The 14813-nt window shown below is 43.7% G+C and overlaps 1 protein-coding gene across 1 annotated transcript in view; it reads left to right on the top strand.

The window, feature by feature from the left end:
- AQP9 (aquaporin 9) overlaps window positions 1–14813 on the top strand; it is a 48714-nt gene that overhangs the window by 24354 nt on the left and 9547 nt on the right. Inside the window, exons 2-4 of the mRNA XM_077747934.1 lie at window positions 5596–5722; window positions 9210–9347; window positions 10931–11049. Of these exons, the coding sequence (XP_077604060.1) occupies window positions 5596–5722; window positions 9210–9347; window positions 10931–11049 (384 nt within the window). The remainder of the gene's footprint in view (window positions 1–5595; window positions 5723–9209; window positions 9348–10930; window positions 11050–14813) is intronic.

Below are 14813 nucleotides of genomic sequence, written 5' to 3'. Positions count from 1 at the left end.
GTGGTAATGAGCTCTCTATGCCTCACAGTAATCCAACATGGACCAGATTAATACCTGTGTAGGATATTGTTGGGAAAATGCCTATATGAGACCCAGCATGTGTGCCATTGAGTTCAGAACCAGCATAGTGCTAAGGCCGAGGAGAGAGCATCATGCAGAGTTTCAGACCCCAGGCTCTGGAGACTGTGGTGCTCACCCTTGGAACGCAGCCACCATATTATAAAGAAGCCAGTCCACATGGAGAGGCCATTATAGGTGTTTGGGCCAAAGCTCCAGCTAAGGCATCAGCTGACAGCCAATATCCAACCACTGAACACATGGATGTGTCAGCCTTTAGATAATTTTAATCCTCCAACTTTGATCCATCACACTTGACACCAAATGGAGCAGAAATGAGATGCCCTGACCAACCTTGCCCAAACTGCAAATTCACAAACAAAATAAATGTTATCATTCTAAGCCACCAAGTTTGGGGGTTCTTACATAGTGCTGGATAACTGGAACACAAATGTGATATTCTAAATTGTCACTGATCTTCAAGGCAGCTTACAGATACAGAGTTAAGTAGAAAGTGGTGGTATTTGCAGAAAGGAGGTTGGTGGGCTGAGCAGATGAGAGAAGGGAAAGCTGGGTGAAGCTATTGGGAGAATATGAATGAGAGATGAATGAGGAGCTTTGGGGGCACAGCGAAGGACACAGTGAGGACTAGATCCATGATTTCTAATACCTTCCCTTCCCTACATGGTTTTGTGAGACTATAACTCTCCTGGAGAAGGCAGCTAGACTGAGCAGTTGCTAGATCCTGACAAGAAGGCGGAACAGAACTTGAAGGTCTGTAGAGGCCTCTGCATAGGAGGAGGGGGTGGTGAGCTTGGGAAACACAACACCTAAGTAAACAATAAAACAAAATAAACCAGCATAGTGTTTGCTGTGGGTATGGAAAGGAATCTTAGAGATTATTTTCTAGATAAGGAAACCAAGATCTGGCATTTGGAAAACAACTAAGCACTAATTGTACAGTAAGGACAGTACAATTGAATTTCAGACAACAAAGGTTAGGTGTGGGGAGAGTTATGAATGGGTAAAGAGTCCAAAACAGCTTTCCAGATAGGGACACCTGAAAATTGAGACAAGGTGGATATGACAATAGGCTCTCTCTGTATCTAAGAAGGGGAATGGTGTGGCCGTCCTTTCAAAGTTTAGGGCAGAGAGTTGTGTTGGAAATTTTCTCAGTAATACCATAAGGAAAAGTTCCTTCAGTTTTGAAGGAAAAAAAACTACACTGGGTGCACATAAGAAGGAAACCAGAGTGGGTGACCAATTCCCCACCAATCAGGCTGAAATACATTAGTATATCCAAGGCCTGCTTCCCTGTGTGCAAATTCAGGTGGTAGGAAGCAGGCAAGGAGTGATACTAGAAGGTAGTTACCTGACTTCCTCATTGCCTTTCAGTCTATATAAAATGTCTCTAAAAATTTAGAAGCAATGATGTAAATCTGGACTGAAATCTTCTGAGTGGCCATTTCTGCTGGTCAGGGAAGTCCCCACACTGTTCATTTGTCTTCCTTCCTTTCCCGCAGCACAGCATCAATTATCCCTCTGAGGAAAAAACTAAAAAGCAACCTTTTTCCCATGGAAGAGGAGAGTTTTAATCATAGCGAAATTTGACAGGGCAGAAGCCTCCCTGAATCCACTCTGGCCATTTAAAGCTTTTCTGCCTCCTCTGGACTAGCACAAGTGTACGCACATCAGACCATAAAAGAGGGAAGACGTTTATATGGAAATCAGTAATATTTCAGGACTGGCCTGTATCGGGATGTGTCTCATTACTCTTCGTTGTCTAAATCAAGTCAGCTGTCAGTAACCTTTTATTCTTGTTTTCAGAAGATGCTGCCAAAATGCCAGTTTGGAAGTTCTGCACAGGGCAGTTAGTTCAGTTTAAATGAAAATGAAAGACACCAATGTGATGGTGGTTTTAATTCAGAGAGTTATGACAATAGATAGGGATTCTAGAAAAAGTTAGGTTAAGTCTACGTGAAATCGATGGGCTATGAAATGCACCCAGGGGACGTTTTTGAATAAGGAAAGGGGAACATGTTCCTATTACAACCTCACTTACGATTCAGTGTAGGGTCTGGAGCCAAGCCCGTGCACGTGTGATGTGTAGCCCAAGAGCTTCCCTCAAGATATCAAGCCCACCTACTTAACCCTACTGTTCAGCAGATAGAACTGAGATGAGTCTTAGAACCGGGGATTGCGGAGGCTATTGAAAGACCATCATGATAATTTCTCTGCCTTCCAGGAGGAGTAAAATCATTCTACATGTATTAAATTATTGTTTGTAAATTATACTTCTATGAAAGATCTCACAAATGCACCCTGGGAGAGCTGTTTGGAACAAATCCATTACTGTAATAAATTGTTTACATGCAACCTCTCCTACTTCAGGTACATCCTTTTGTGAAGAGACACCCAGTGACTGGTTATTATCTTCCTGATAAGAGGCATTCCCATGCTTAATCTCTTTTTCCTTAAGTATATTTATTTCTGAAACCCATCCTCACATGCCCTTAAATAATATTCTTTACTTGATGCTGAGTCCTTCTTGAAGTTGTTGTTCTTTCATTATGAAACTCAAGCTGAGCTGTGTGTTCTAGAAGAAGGTTGGCCAATTCGGCATATAAAGAGCAGTGACTTAATGATCCTACAGTCCAGAATTTATTCCTCTAGGACCATAATAGCTATTTAAACCACAGCATGAGGATGGCTGATGGCCATTTATTGTCTTGTTGCTTTTCTACCAGACTTGCATGTAACTAGTCTATCTTTTACAATAACATTCCCTCACCAAATGTTTCCTTAATGGACCATGATTAAATGGTTTTAATTGTTCAGTGAAAATATAGGGCCCATTTTTTAAAAATTAGGAAATACATGATGCTACAGTCGAGTATTTGTGTCCCGGCCCCCAAATCCATTTGCTAAAAACCTAATGCCCACAGTGATGGTATTAGAAGTAGGGCCTTTGGGAGATGATTAGGTCATAAGGATGGAGCCCTCATGAATGGGATTAGTGCCCTTTTAAAAGACTTTCAAGAGAGCTTGCTCAGTCCCTTCTGCTCTGCAGGATACGACAGAGAAGTCTGCAGCCCAGAATAGGGCTTTCACCCGAACATACTGGCATCCTGATCTAGAACTTCCAGCCTCCAGAACTGTGAGAAATAAGCGTATGTTGTTTTTAAGCCACCCAGTCTGTGGTATTTTGTTATAGAGGTGCAAACAGACTAAAACACATGGTAAAAAAAGAAAACTATGCGATGAAAAGTTTTCTCCCAATATCTGCACTGGCTTAGCTCCCCCCATGGAGTCCAATCCTGTCTCCTAATCTTTTGTGTTCATAGAATGGCTCATGCACATAAAAACAAATACATAAACAGTAAAACCTTGGTTTGTGAGCATAATTCATTCCAGAAACATGCTTACAATCCAAAGCCCTTGTATATCAAAGCAAATTTCCCCATAAGAAATAATGGAAACTCTGATAATTTGTTCCACAACCCAAAAATACTCACGTAGAAATGATTACAATCCTGTAATATAATACAGAATAGAAAAGAAAATACAAAATATTAAAAAATAAGCAAATTAACCTGCAGTTGCCTTTGAAAACCTTTGTGTCTTGTGTGAGGGAGACAAGAGAGAGGAGGGTTATTGTGTAGGATGACTTTCACTATCACCAATGGAATCACTGCTATATTGGCTCAATGGAATCTTTTCCCCATGGGGGCCATTGTATACCCTCATGGATGTTGACTACAGTGCAATATTAATAAACTCTTGCCATATACTCTATTTAATGTAATTGGCAATAAGGCAGCAGAAGAAAGGGTCTGCAGGCAGCCTGACCTAGAATGAAGCAAAGCATTCTGTCCTAAGCTTACTTTTGTATGTCAAAACAGAGGACTGTGCATATGTGCTTTGAAGTGACAAAAAAATACATTAGTGCCAATTGTGGGCATGTTCCAACATTCTGAAAAATCACTGATTTCTGCCAAACACTGTGGCCAGAGACCAAGCATCTGAGCATGAGAGACAATCACCCATAATCCCAGAGTGAGTGAGAGAGAGAAGAATCATTGACTTGGGTGTGATCATGTGATGTTTGGCATCACTTGATGTCTACTCTTATTACAAGACATTGCTTGTTTATCAACTTAAAATTTATTAGAAATGTTTGCTTGCCTTGTGGCACACTTGCAGAGCAAGTTAGAATCCAAGGTTTTACTGTAATATGTTTTGAACATGATTGGCAATGTGCTTTGACACAGCTCTACATCTTTCCTTAAAAGTTAATGATATAGGGGCACCTGGGTGGCTCAGTTGGTTGAGCATCCGACTTCGGCTAAGGTCATGAACTCATGGTTTGTGAGTTTGAGTCCTGTGTTGGGCTCGCTGCTGTCAGTACAGGGCCCACTTTGAATCCTCCGTCCCTCCCCTGCTTGTGCTTTCTTTCTTCTCTCTCAAAAATAAATAAACATTTAAAAAATTTAATAATGTATATTAGGGATCTTTCCCTTTGGTACACAAAGATCTTCATTCTATGATATAGCTGCATAGTAGTCTGCGGAGTGGATGTACCATAATATATTTGTTACAGACATTTCTGAATACTGATCCCATTCTCCAGAATATCCTCTACAGGTGAAGTCTGTGGAAGATGCATCTTTACTATACAACTGTTTGCAGAGTGCTTCCTATAAGCACAGCTTTGTGCTTGGTGCCAGGGGGAATGCAAGAAGCAGTGAGTCGGGCAGCTACTGCTCCCTAAGAAAATACAGCCTCATCAGGAAGAGAAGACATGGGGATGAGAAGGGCTAGATTGCCAATGCTACCCCCTCCCACTTTTCCTTTGTTTTCTTGCACATCAGATGCCCTTTCCCATGGCTTTGTACATGGTACAAATAGCCTTTCCATTTGTCAGATGTGCATATGACCGTGAGCCTGAGGTGGCTTACACTGGGAACTTCTAGAGCAGGGATTGCCAGCTCTCCTACAGCGGCCAGGAAGGAAACCTACATGAGTGGAGTGAAGTAAGTGAACCAGTTGGGAGCACACAAGCTCTGTTTAAAGGGAGTGACCAGCTGCTACTCTGCTCCAGGAAATTATTTCCCTGTAGTTGCTAGATTGCTAGATGAAATTAGATTTCATCTGATTGATGAAAAGGAACCAGTGATAAAAAATGCATAGGATCTTTCTGTATTACTTCTTACAACCTCAAGGGAATCCACAACTGCCTCAAATAAAAAGTCTGATTTAAACTAAGAGTCAGAACCCTGGATCATTGTGTGAAATTACCTGATTTACAAGTATGGGAAAAATTTTAACACTGCAGGCTCAGCAAACTTCATCTGTAGCTGATACAGCTTCAGAACCACCATTTCACTATCTGTGCTTAGTGGGATCATTATAATTTGATTTGCATGAAGTCTGAGGCAGCCCAATCCATGTTTGCTTAAAACATCTTTCTTGTTCCTGTGGCTTTCCGTTGTCTTTGACAGTGGCCATTCCCACTTATGAAGCTTCCTCTCATTCCAGGTCCTTGGATGTGGCTCTGTTGCCCAAGCTATCCTCAGTAGAGGAGTCTTTGGAGGAATTATCACTATCAATGTTGGATTTGCAATGGCAGTTGTAATGGCCATTTATGTGGCTGGAGGTGTCTCTGGTAAGTAATAGAAATAATAATAGCTGCTGTTAATTCATCCATTCCAATGTGCTAGCCCAGTACTGGATGCTTTACATACTTCAGTTTATTTGGATTCCCACAACCCTGCAAGAATATGTATTTGATTCTATTTTTATAGATGTGAAAATCAAAATGTCCAGCAAGGAGTGAGTGACTTGTGCAAAAGTAACATTTAGCAAGAGACAGAGATGAGGGTTAGGACTCAGAACTAGCCGATTCCTAAATCTAGTCACTGCATTGTATTCTTCCTTCATCAATATAGATCTTTTACCTGCTCTACCCCATGCCTGGAAGTCATTCTCAGATACCCCATGCAGAGCTCGGTGAAGATCACTCCAAGAGAGAGAAATCCCTGGACCTTTACCCACAGCAATCAGAAAAGTCTAGGCCACTTGCAAAATGGCTAGTGCTTTCATGGAAGTGCAGGTCTCATCGAACAGACCATGGGCTAATTCTTCCCTGAGCGGTGGGGTGCTTGGAAGCCACTCACAATGTTCTGAGAAGCAAAATGACATGATGATATGTAATGCAGTATGGGAACTTAGGAGGCACTGTGCAAATGATCCAGTTCTCAAAGGCACTCAGAATCTTTCAGCAGCCTGGTCAGAACACTCTGGCAGGACCGCTGGGAATAAGGGAAGAAAGGGAATCACCACCGTGTGCTGGGAACTATGCTGGGGCTGTCCATACTTGGTCTCCTTTCTCTACAGCAGCCCTCTGAGGCAGGCATTACATCTGCATCCCACCAAGAAAAGTGGAGCTCCAAGGTATTAAGTAAATTGCTGGAGTCCCACAGCTGGCAAAGAGCAGAGCAAAGATTTGAGGCAGGTCTATGTGACAGCAAATTCACGTCTGCACAGTCACACAATGTTCACAGTGGTCTGGTATGGGAAGAGCATTACAGAGCAGGCCTTCCAGAGGACCGTGCAGTTAATCCAGCTGGCCTGGTGACAGATACTGCCATTGGAGCCTGAAGAATGATTGCCTAGACCCTGGGGGAACCTCCTCGGGCTGGGCACCTGGAAGAGTCATTGGCTGGCTGGCACCCTTTCCATAGCACATGGACTCCTCTCCTGGGGTGATCCAGGTTAGAGATGCCTGTACGTGTGATTGTTTGCCATGAGCATTGTATATGTTCCCTCTCTTGTCAAGCCTTTGCTGTGACCCTAGGGCTGTACTGCCTACCTAAACACAAGAGTATACAGGGGACCATCCTGACTGTGCCGAGGCCTAATTACAGGGCAGACCTTGACAGCAGACACAGATCATAGTTGTGGCTTAAAGCAAGCATCCAGTATGCTCCACTGCTGCCCCCCAGTGCTCCCCCACCTTCGCACAACAAATGAGGTTTCCCCAAACTGTGAAATATAAACGTGGGTGCATTCTTGGTTGTGTTTTAGGTAGTGACATGGTTTGGGGATATTTCACCTGCATAACACCCTGAACTGAACACCATCACATATTTATTTAGAAAAATTGGCCCCAGATTCTATCAGTGTAGGAAATAGCATTTATCACCACTGCAGCCCATGTCTGTTTGTCCATTGATATACTCGGGAATTTGGGCAGTCACCATAGGAAAACAAAAAGGGGGCAGAGACAAGCAAGAAGAGGAAGAGAGGATGAGGGATGGTATGAAGTCTTCCCATTTGGCCTCTAGACCTGGGGTAAGCCCCTGTGCTCAGAGGGGTGAGAGACAGAGCTGATGGGATTGTTTCCACTAGAGGTTGCTTTGGGTGAGGGTTAAGAGCTGACCAAATTGTTCACAAGAGTCTATGAGACCCCAAAATACAAGTACAGCAGTTTCTAAGCCTGGTTAATACAAGATGGCATTGGGTTGGAAAGGAAGCTTACCTCCCCATCTCTGGAGAGGCTCCTTGAAGACTGGTGGCTTTGGGAAGGTGCAGGGACAACACACCAGCCCACCACTGACATCCACGCAGACATCAGTGTTGGTTGTTTCAGCAGCCACAGGAATAGGAGAGGAAGACTGTGGGAGAGGTGACTTTCTCAAGTGGCTACAGCTTACATCCTGGTTTGTGGGCACATAAGAGGCCCTCTGTAAGGATTCCCAAAATAGCCAATGTATACTGAGCATAAATAAAAATAAGATTCCATTTTGTGGTCATAGACCGGTGAGGTCAAACGACATCTGGTTTTGCAATGGAAAACATTACCTTACTGGAAAGAAGTTACCACACCATGCTTCCTTGTGAACATGCCAGTGGTCTGCCACTCAAATCTGGCCAATCAGAACTCACAACTCCCCCCTTAATTATGCAACATCCCCTGTTAATGTTTGTGCTGCCTACTTCTACTTAGGCTATGGTGGTTGTTTTTGATGTAGCATTCTATAAGCAGTATAAATTTTTGAAAAAGCGAAAGAGCTTTGTGTAATGAAAAAATAAAATATGAAGGTTGTCTCTATCACAGAATGGTCTGTGAATGTGGGAAAGAGGGCGGTGTGCCCAGAACAGCACCTTGAACGGCTCATTCTGCTCACATAAGACTTTCATCTTGGGCTTGGTGGGCCCCAGTTCCCCCCGGGCTCTTCATATGAATCATCTGATCATCACAACAACCTTAGCAGAGCCAAGACTTCAAGGCGGCACTCTGTGCTTAGAACTCATGTTCTTTCCACTACACTGCTCTGCCTTGTCCAGCAGCAAGCCATGCTGAGCACTCATCTCTGCAAGGAGAAATCACCCTCTTGCTTGGCAAGGCACCCTCCTGGACACACCCTCTCTGATTCCCAAGCAACTTTCCCTCTCGGTAGGCCTTCATAATCTGAGCTACCTGAATAAAGTCCTCTATTTATTCAGCTTTCATATTTTGAACACCTACTATGTCCCTTTCATTGTGTGAAGTCCAAGATGAAGTATGAGGTCCCTGCCTCAGAGTGCTTATGAGAGTTCATTCCCCTTAGACATCTCTTTTCCATTTTAGGATTGCTTTAGATATTCTGATGTGGACTGAGGAATTGCTAGATGTGGATTTAAACCTTAAACCATATATCATATAAATATATTGACTTAAAAAATATATTGAAGTTATCAGTTTATATCAATCTCTTTGAGGTTATTATTTTATAGATAGATAAAGCCCAGTGGATACATGATGGCTAGGTAGATGATAGATTGATGATAGATATAGGCAGAAAGTAAGCCTCATGAGTACAAGTTTCTTTCTATATCTGATTCCCTTTTCAGAAAGCTAAACTCTCTGAACAGTGTCTAATGATACTTGCAAGTTATTAGTCCCTCCTTCCTCTCCATTCAAACACAAATACACACACTCACACATACATACTCACACTCACATACGCCTAAGCCTCTGTCTCTTCACATACAGTCCTCTTCCTAGAAGACTTAGTTCTGCCTGAGCTCTCTAGACATGGCTTTCTTTGTGGTAATTCTCCGTAGCCCACTGCTGGCACCTCTAATCATCTTATATTTCTTTCTTGTAGGTGGCCACATCAACCCAGCTGTGTCTTTTGCAATGTGTCTCTTTGGACGGATGAAATGGTTCAAATTTCCCTTTTATGTGGGAGCTCAGTTCTTGGGAGCCTTTGCAGGAGCTGCAACCCTCTTTGGCATTTACTACGGTGAGTAGGAGAGCTGGCCATAATTTGAAAGTCAGAATTACTTGGTAGGAAGAGATGAGATAAGGCAAGAACAGAAAGTGTTCCGCAGTTGACAGGCAGTTCTAAGAATTCTAAGTTCTAAATAATGGGGCCAATGTTATCATTAGGACAAATTCATGAAGCCTGTTTAAGAAAATGGTCACATGCTTAAACAGAGGGCAGAACTTGAAGTCTGTTTTTAGGTCCAATCAGTACTACAATGTGAATATGCACAAAATAAGCAATAGGCCAGTGGCTTTTCCACAAGCTTTCTCTGAGTTGGCTGGGAGAGGAGGTGTTGACTGGTAGCAAAGGATACGATGAGTAAGTATTTAGAGAAGGAATCTGGAACAAAGTCTTTGAAGGAAGGGGCACAGTTGAGAATAGGCTAGGTGGGGACCTCTTTCCTATTCTGTCCAACAACCAGGACTTCTGTTCTGCAACAGTCCTGGGGGAAAAACACAGCCTTGGCGATTGAAGACCCAGACTTTAACTCTGTGCGGTGTCAGTAAATAGCTGTGAGACTTAAGTAAGTCATCTGCCATTGTTGGTTCAGTTTCCTCCTTTGGAAAATGAGAGAACTGACTTCCAATATTCTTCAAACTAAAACATCTTAAGATTGTATGAAATTAACTGTTAGAGTAGTTCCTTCAGTCTAACCCAAGGTAAGTCTCCTACATTATAACTCTCAAATTGAAGCCCTTTGGAGCTAGAATTTATGACAGTCATGCCTTAGAGTAATACAGTGTGGAAGGAGGCTTCTTCCCACAGAGTGCTTTTCTGAGAAATAGTGCCTAAGAGGACTGACAGAGCATTGAAAAGTAGATCAGAAACTCGGAGAGCCAGCTGCTGTGGCAGGAGGGACTGGGGCCAGCATTGGCTGTGTCCTCTGAGACTGATGTCTCCTCTGCTCTGAGGACGTCTTCACTATACCACAACATGCCCCCAATTTCTGGACTCCTATTCAGGGCTACTGAGAAACAACCCTCTGGGAATTATGAGTTCTGCCTACAGTACGTTGATGCTCCATTTTGGCATTTGGTTAATCTCAAAAATTCCAAGAATTTCTCCCAGAGAATATTAGTTCCCTGGACCCACTGGCTAAGGCTTTGGCTCAAGTTTGGAGTGAACCATAGAGGGCAGCCAGGGCTTTCTGTCTTTGACCTGGCATCCTGGAATTTCTCTGGGCATGTCTAAAACTACCATGCTAGGGGGACTCCTGGGTGGCTCAGTCGATTAAGCACCTGACTCTTGATTTTGGCTCGGATCATGATCTCACAGTTCGTGGGTTCAGGCCCCACGTTGGGTTCTGCACTGATGGTACAGAACCTGCTTGGGATTCTCTCTGCCTCTCTCCCTATGCCCCTCCCCCCCCCAAAATAAATAAACTTAAAAAAATAGTAAAACATAAAACTGTCATGCTATAAAGTGAGAAGTGGTAAACAGTGTGGACCTGCCAAGCTGAACCTGAGTGTTTGATTGTAGCTATTTAGCACAAACTGGACATAGGACTCACTCAGCTTTGCGGGGAGGACACTAATGTGCCAGAGCTCTATCTTCCATAGATGGACTTATGTCCTTTGCTGGTGGAAAATTGCTCATCGTGGGAGAAAATGCAACAGCACACATTTTTGCGACCTACCCAGCTCCATATCTGTCCTTGACGAATGCATTTGCAGACCAAGTAAGTGTTCATTTAACAAAGATCTAACTTTGGTGAAAAAATATGATCTAATAAGGAGAAAGCATAGATGTGTTATAGGCTAGTAGAAAGGAAAGGCTGTTTCCAAAGTCAGAGGTCATTAGGCATAACCCAAGCTTTTTTTTAAACAAGTTTTTTCCTTTACCAAAGTTGATACCACTAAAAAAGTTTTCTGCTTCCCCTTTAATACATATACTTGCTTCACTTTGCTTGAGGTCCAGAAAAGAGCAGATGACTAGCCATTTCAACCCCTGAAGGGGCAAATAGAGTTTGTTTCATGATTACAGTCTCTTTTGTGATATGAACGTGGAGGCCACGAGAGAAGACATTTCTATCTCAATTCAAGGACTGTAAAGTGTGGTAGTTGAGCCTAGAACGTCACTGATCCTCTGTGTCTTCTCATATGCATAGGTTTATCTAAACTCTCATTGTAGCCAGAAGTGTCTCTGCCTTATTGACATTTAAACAAACTGCACCCAAGCATCTATGACGTAGCCAATAGCAAAGTTATTCTGGTCAGTTTGTTGGAGGACCACCATTGTCAACCTGATAGCCTCTTCCTCCCTTACTGTATCCCAGGAAGGTTGCTGGTCAACCTGGAAGGAAGGGGGGGAGGGAGGGAGAGAGGAGAACGGGAAGGAGGAGAATGGGAAGGAGGCAAAAACGGAGGGACCACATCTCCAGCAGCTCTAAGCTGTTCTCTTGTGATCAGGATTTACACGATGGGGCAAGGTAGAATGAGCATGCACATAAAATGGATCTCCTCCGTTTAAGATAGATGGAAGAAACTATGCCCTCATGTTCTCAGCCTTTTTCCTTTCCACTTGGATCAATGAACCCAATAGGCAACAAGTCTTTCTTGAGCACCCTCTACATGCTCAGCCTTGTGTCTGGAGCTGGAGGAGCTGACAAGTCAACAGGAGTTGTAAAGATCCAAGATTGGGAGTCTGAGTGCCTGACTTAAAATAACAGTTCTGCCCCAACTCCCTGAGTAACCTTAGCTAAATTACTGAACTTTCAGGGGTCCCAGATTCTCATCTGGAAAGTGGGGATAGTAGTAGCACTTATCAGATGACTTGTAAGGATAAAGTGAATAATATGAGGAAAATGTATTGTAAACAAACTCTGCCCAGGAACTTAGAATCTAGTGAAGAACAAAACGATCACCTAAGAACAAGAGGAACAATGCAAAACTGAAGAGAATTAGATGGGAAACTGGACTATAGGTGTCACATCAGTAGTCTGGAACAGTCTAAGTGAGCTGGGACGATAAGAAAAGTTGAGGTGTAAAAGATACAGAGAGATGTAGCTGCCATAAAAAGGTATGTTATCATAAGCTGAGAAAACAGAAGGACTGTATTCATATGAAGGAGTTTAGGGTCTTACTCTGTTTCCATATTGAGAGTATCAGACTCATCCAAATGTCACACTTCAAGAAGGCACACTACTGAGAGGACCCAAAAAGATCACACGGCAATGAGTGGAGAGGAGAGATGTTTGCTGTAGAGAAGGTGTGTGTGCAGGAGCTGGGGGGATGTATGTGATCATCATGTATCGGGAGCTTTCAAAGATGTGAAGGAGTGTCGAGCACAAAAAAAGTTAGAATTGGTGTGTATACCTTCCGTGGAGATTTGGTGGAAGTTAGTACATAGCAGGTACTCAATAAATATTTATTACTATAGTTATATATTAAGTATATCATATTTGTACACTAATATTTACATATTAATTAATAAATATTTAATCTGCACATGAATGAAGTTATGGTGATATAACGTTATATTCAATAAAAGGATGACTTTTCTAGCAATTGGTGCTGGGCTTTATAGACCCTTTTGTCACACGACAAGCCATTAGGCCCATCTAGTGGTAGGCCTGTCTGGGTAACTTCCAGGGCTGGAAAGCTTGAATCCAGAAGATTCAAACACCAGAAGATGGACATTGTGGGATGTGTCCCCATTAGGGTCCTTTCCAGCTTGGAGACTAAATTAGCCAGTTGGAAACCAGGAAAAACTGGTGTCATCTGAAGGGAAGGAGCAGGGGGTAGTTGTTTCACCAACTTGGGACAGCAACACAGAAAAAGATGGGAGAGGTGAGGATGGGGGTGGGGGAGCAGACTGCTGGAAGCAACTGGTAGGGGTCCTTTACCCCTCTGGGCATCAGTCTCTAATAAGTGAGAGAGATTGGCCAGGTGATAATAGCTTCAAAGTGCCAGGGGAACAGGGAGGGTGGGAACTGTTCACGTTGACTGGAGCAGTCAGTTTCTGAGTCAGTAAAGGGCACAAGGGGCTGCCTCAGAATGGACTCTGGGATGGAGAACAGTTGGGTTTCTCAGGAATCCTGCTTGCCATTAAATTCAGGCGCAGTTTATCTTATATTAAAGAAGAGGGAATCCAAGTCAAGAGCTGCGGAGGGACCTTTAGAGATTTCTCCTGTGAATTCAGGTCCTTTCCATTAGCGGTAAGAGAGAAAGAATGCTGACTTTCTCTCGCAAACCCTGGCTTGCATCGAAAAGGGCAGTGTCTTCATTCCACACTTCGTTCAGTGTGGTTTGGACTCACAGCCACCTCCCTGTGCTCTCGGGCTGTTCTGAGAATGTGAGGAGCGAAGTGAAGCCTCCAGCCCTACGTATTTACCTGAGTCCTAGAGCAGAGCTGTCCTCTTTGCTTCTCCTGAGAGGTAGCTGGGGCCAAGCCATCCCTGATACACAGCCGCTCCAGGGGCGGGAGACTGGCACAAGTCTCCCTCAGAATTCTGCAGTGTGCTGGGAGACGGGCCGGCCCTGCCTCTTCCCAGGCATCGGCCCTGGAGCAAGTCACTCAGAACCTTCTGAAGCCTCAGGTTAGTCTTCTGATAAATGGCATCGGTAATACCTGCATACTACATGGTAGGTGGCAGTAAAATCTCTCAACAAACAGTTATTTTTCTACCTTTAGCCAGCCCTCTCTCCCTCCTAATCTTGTTCTTGTCATGCCGTCTTAGAGCATGTTACATGTTCTTCTGATTCCTGTCTGCAAGACATGCCCCCAAGTATCCTGGTGACAAGAAAATGCTTGGTCTTCTGGTCATTGGAGGTCCAGCCTCGCTGAGGGCTGCCATCTCTTACCCGATGCTTAGCCCCACATCATCTCCTAACCCTCAGTCACTATGTTCACTTCGTTTGCCTTTTCTCAAAGTGAGTCGCCAGTTTCTCTAAGGGCCGTGGGTTTAAGCCAGTTATTTTGTATAGCTAAGTAGAGAAAATGAATATTAGCAAACACTGGTGCTCCAACCTTGAGTGACTCCTGAAGGCTCTGTATTCCTTAAACTTTGCAGGGAGTTTCAGAGAGTACCAACTGTTAGTCAGTGGACACACAACAGAACTCTGGCCACCAGGGCTATATTTCTGGGTCAAGTGATCTCAAGCTTACTAAATTGTTTAGCTCTAAATAGTGTTCAAGGATATTCTGCAATTTAATTAATAAACAACCATTCATTCAGCCGGTATTTGTTGGTATCTACCGAGCCAGATAGAGCTCTATGCTGTTCCTTCTTTAAGAAGTTCAGGGTCTGGGGGCGCCTGGGTGGCTTGGTCGGTTAAGCGTCCGACTTTCGCTTAGGTCATGATCTCGCGGTTCGCGGGTTCGAGCCCCGCGTCGGGCTCTGTGCTGACTGCCAGCTCAGAGCCTGGAGCCTATTTCAGAGTCTGTATCTCCCTCTCTCTCTGACCCTCCCCTGCTCACGCTGTCTCTCTCTCTCTCTCTCCT

This window comes from Crocuta crocuta, unplaced genomic scaffold (assembly GCF_008692635.1).
Source record: "Crocuta crocuta isolate KB4526 unplaced genomic scaffold, BGI_CrCroc_1.0 scaffold130, whole genome shotgun sequence".
In the NCBI taxonomy this organism is placed as follows: domain Eukaryota; kingdom Metazoa; phylum Chordata; class Mammalia; order Carnivora; family Hyaenidae; genus Crocuta; species Crocuta crocuta.
The sequence above is the reverse complement of the archived record's forward strand: the minus strand, read 5'-3'. Positions and strand labels throughout refer to the sequence as shown.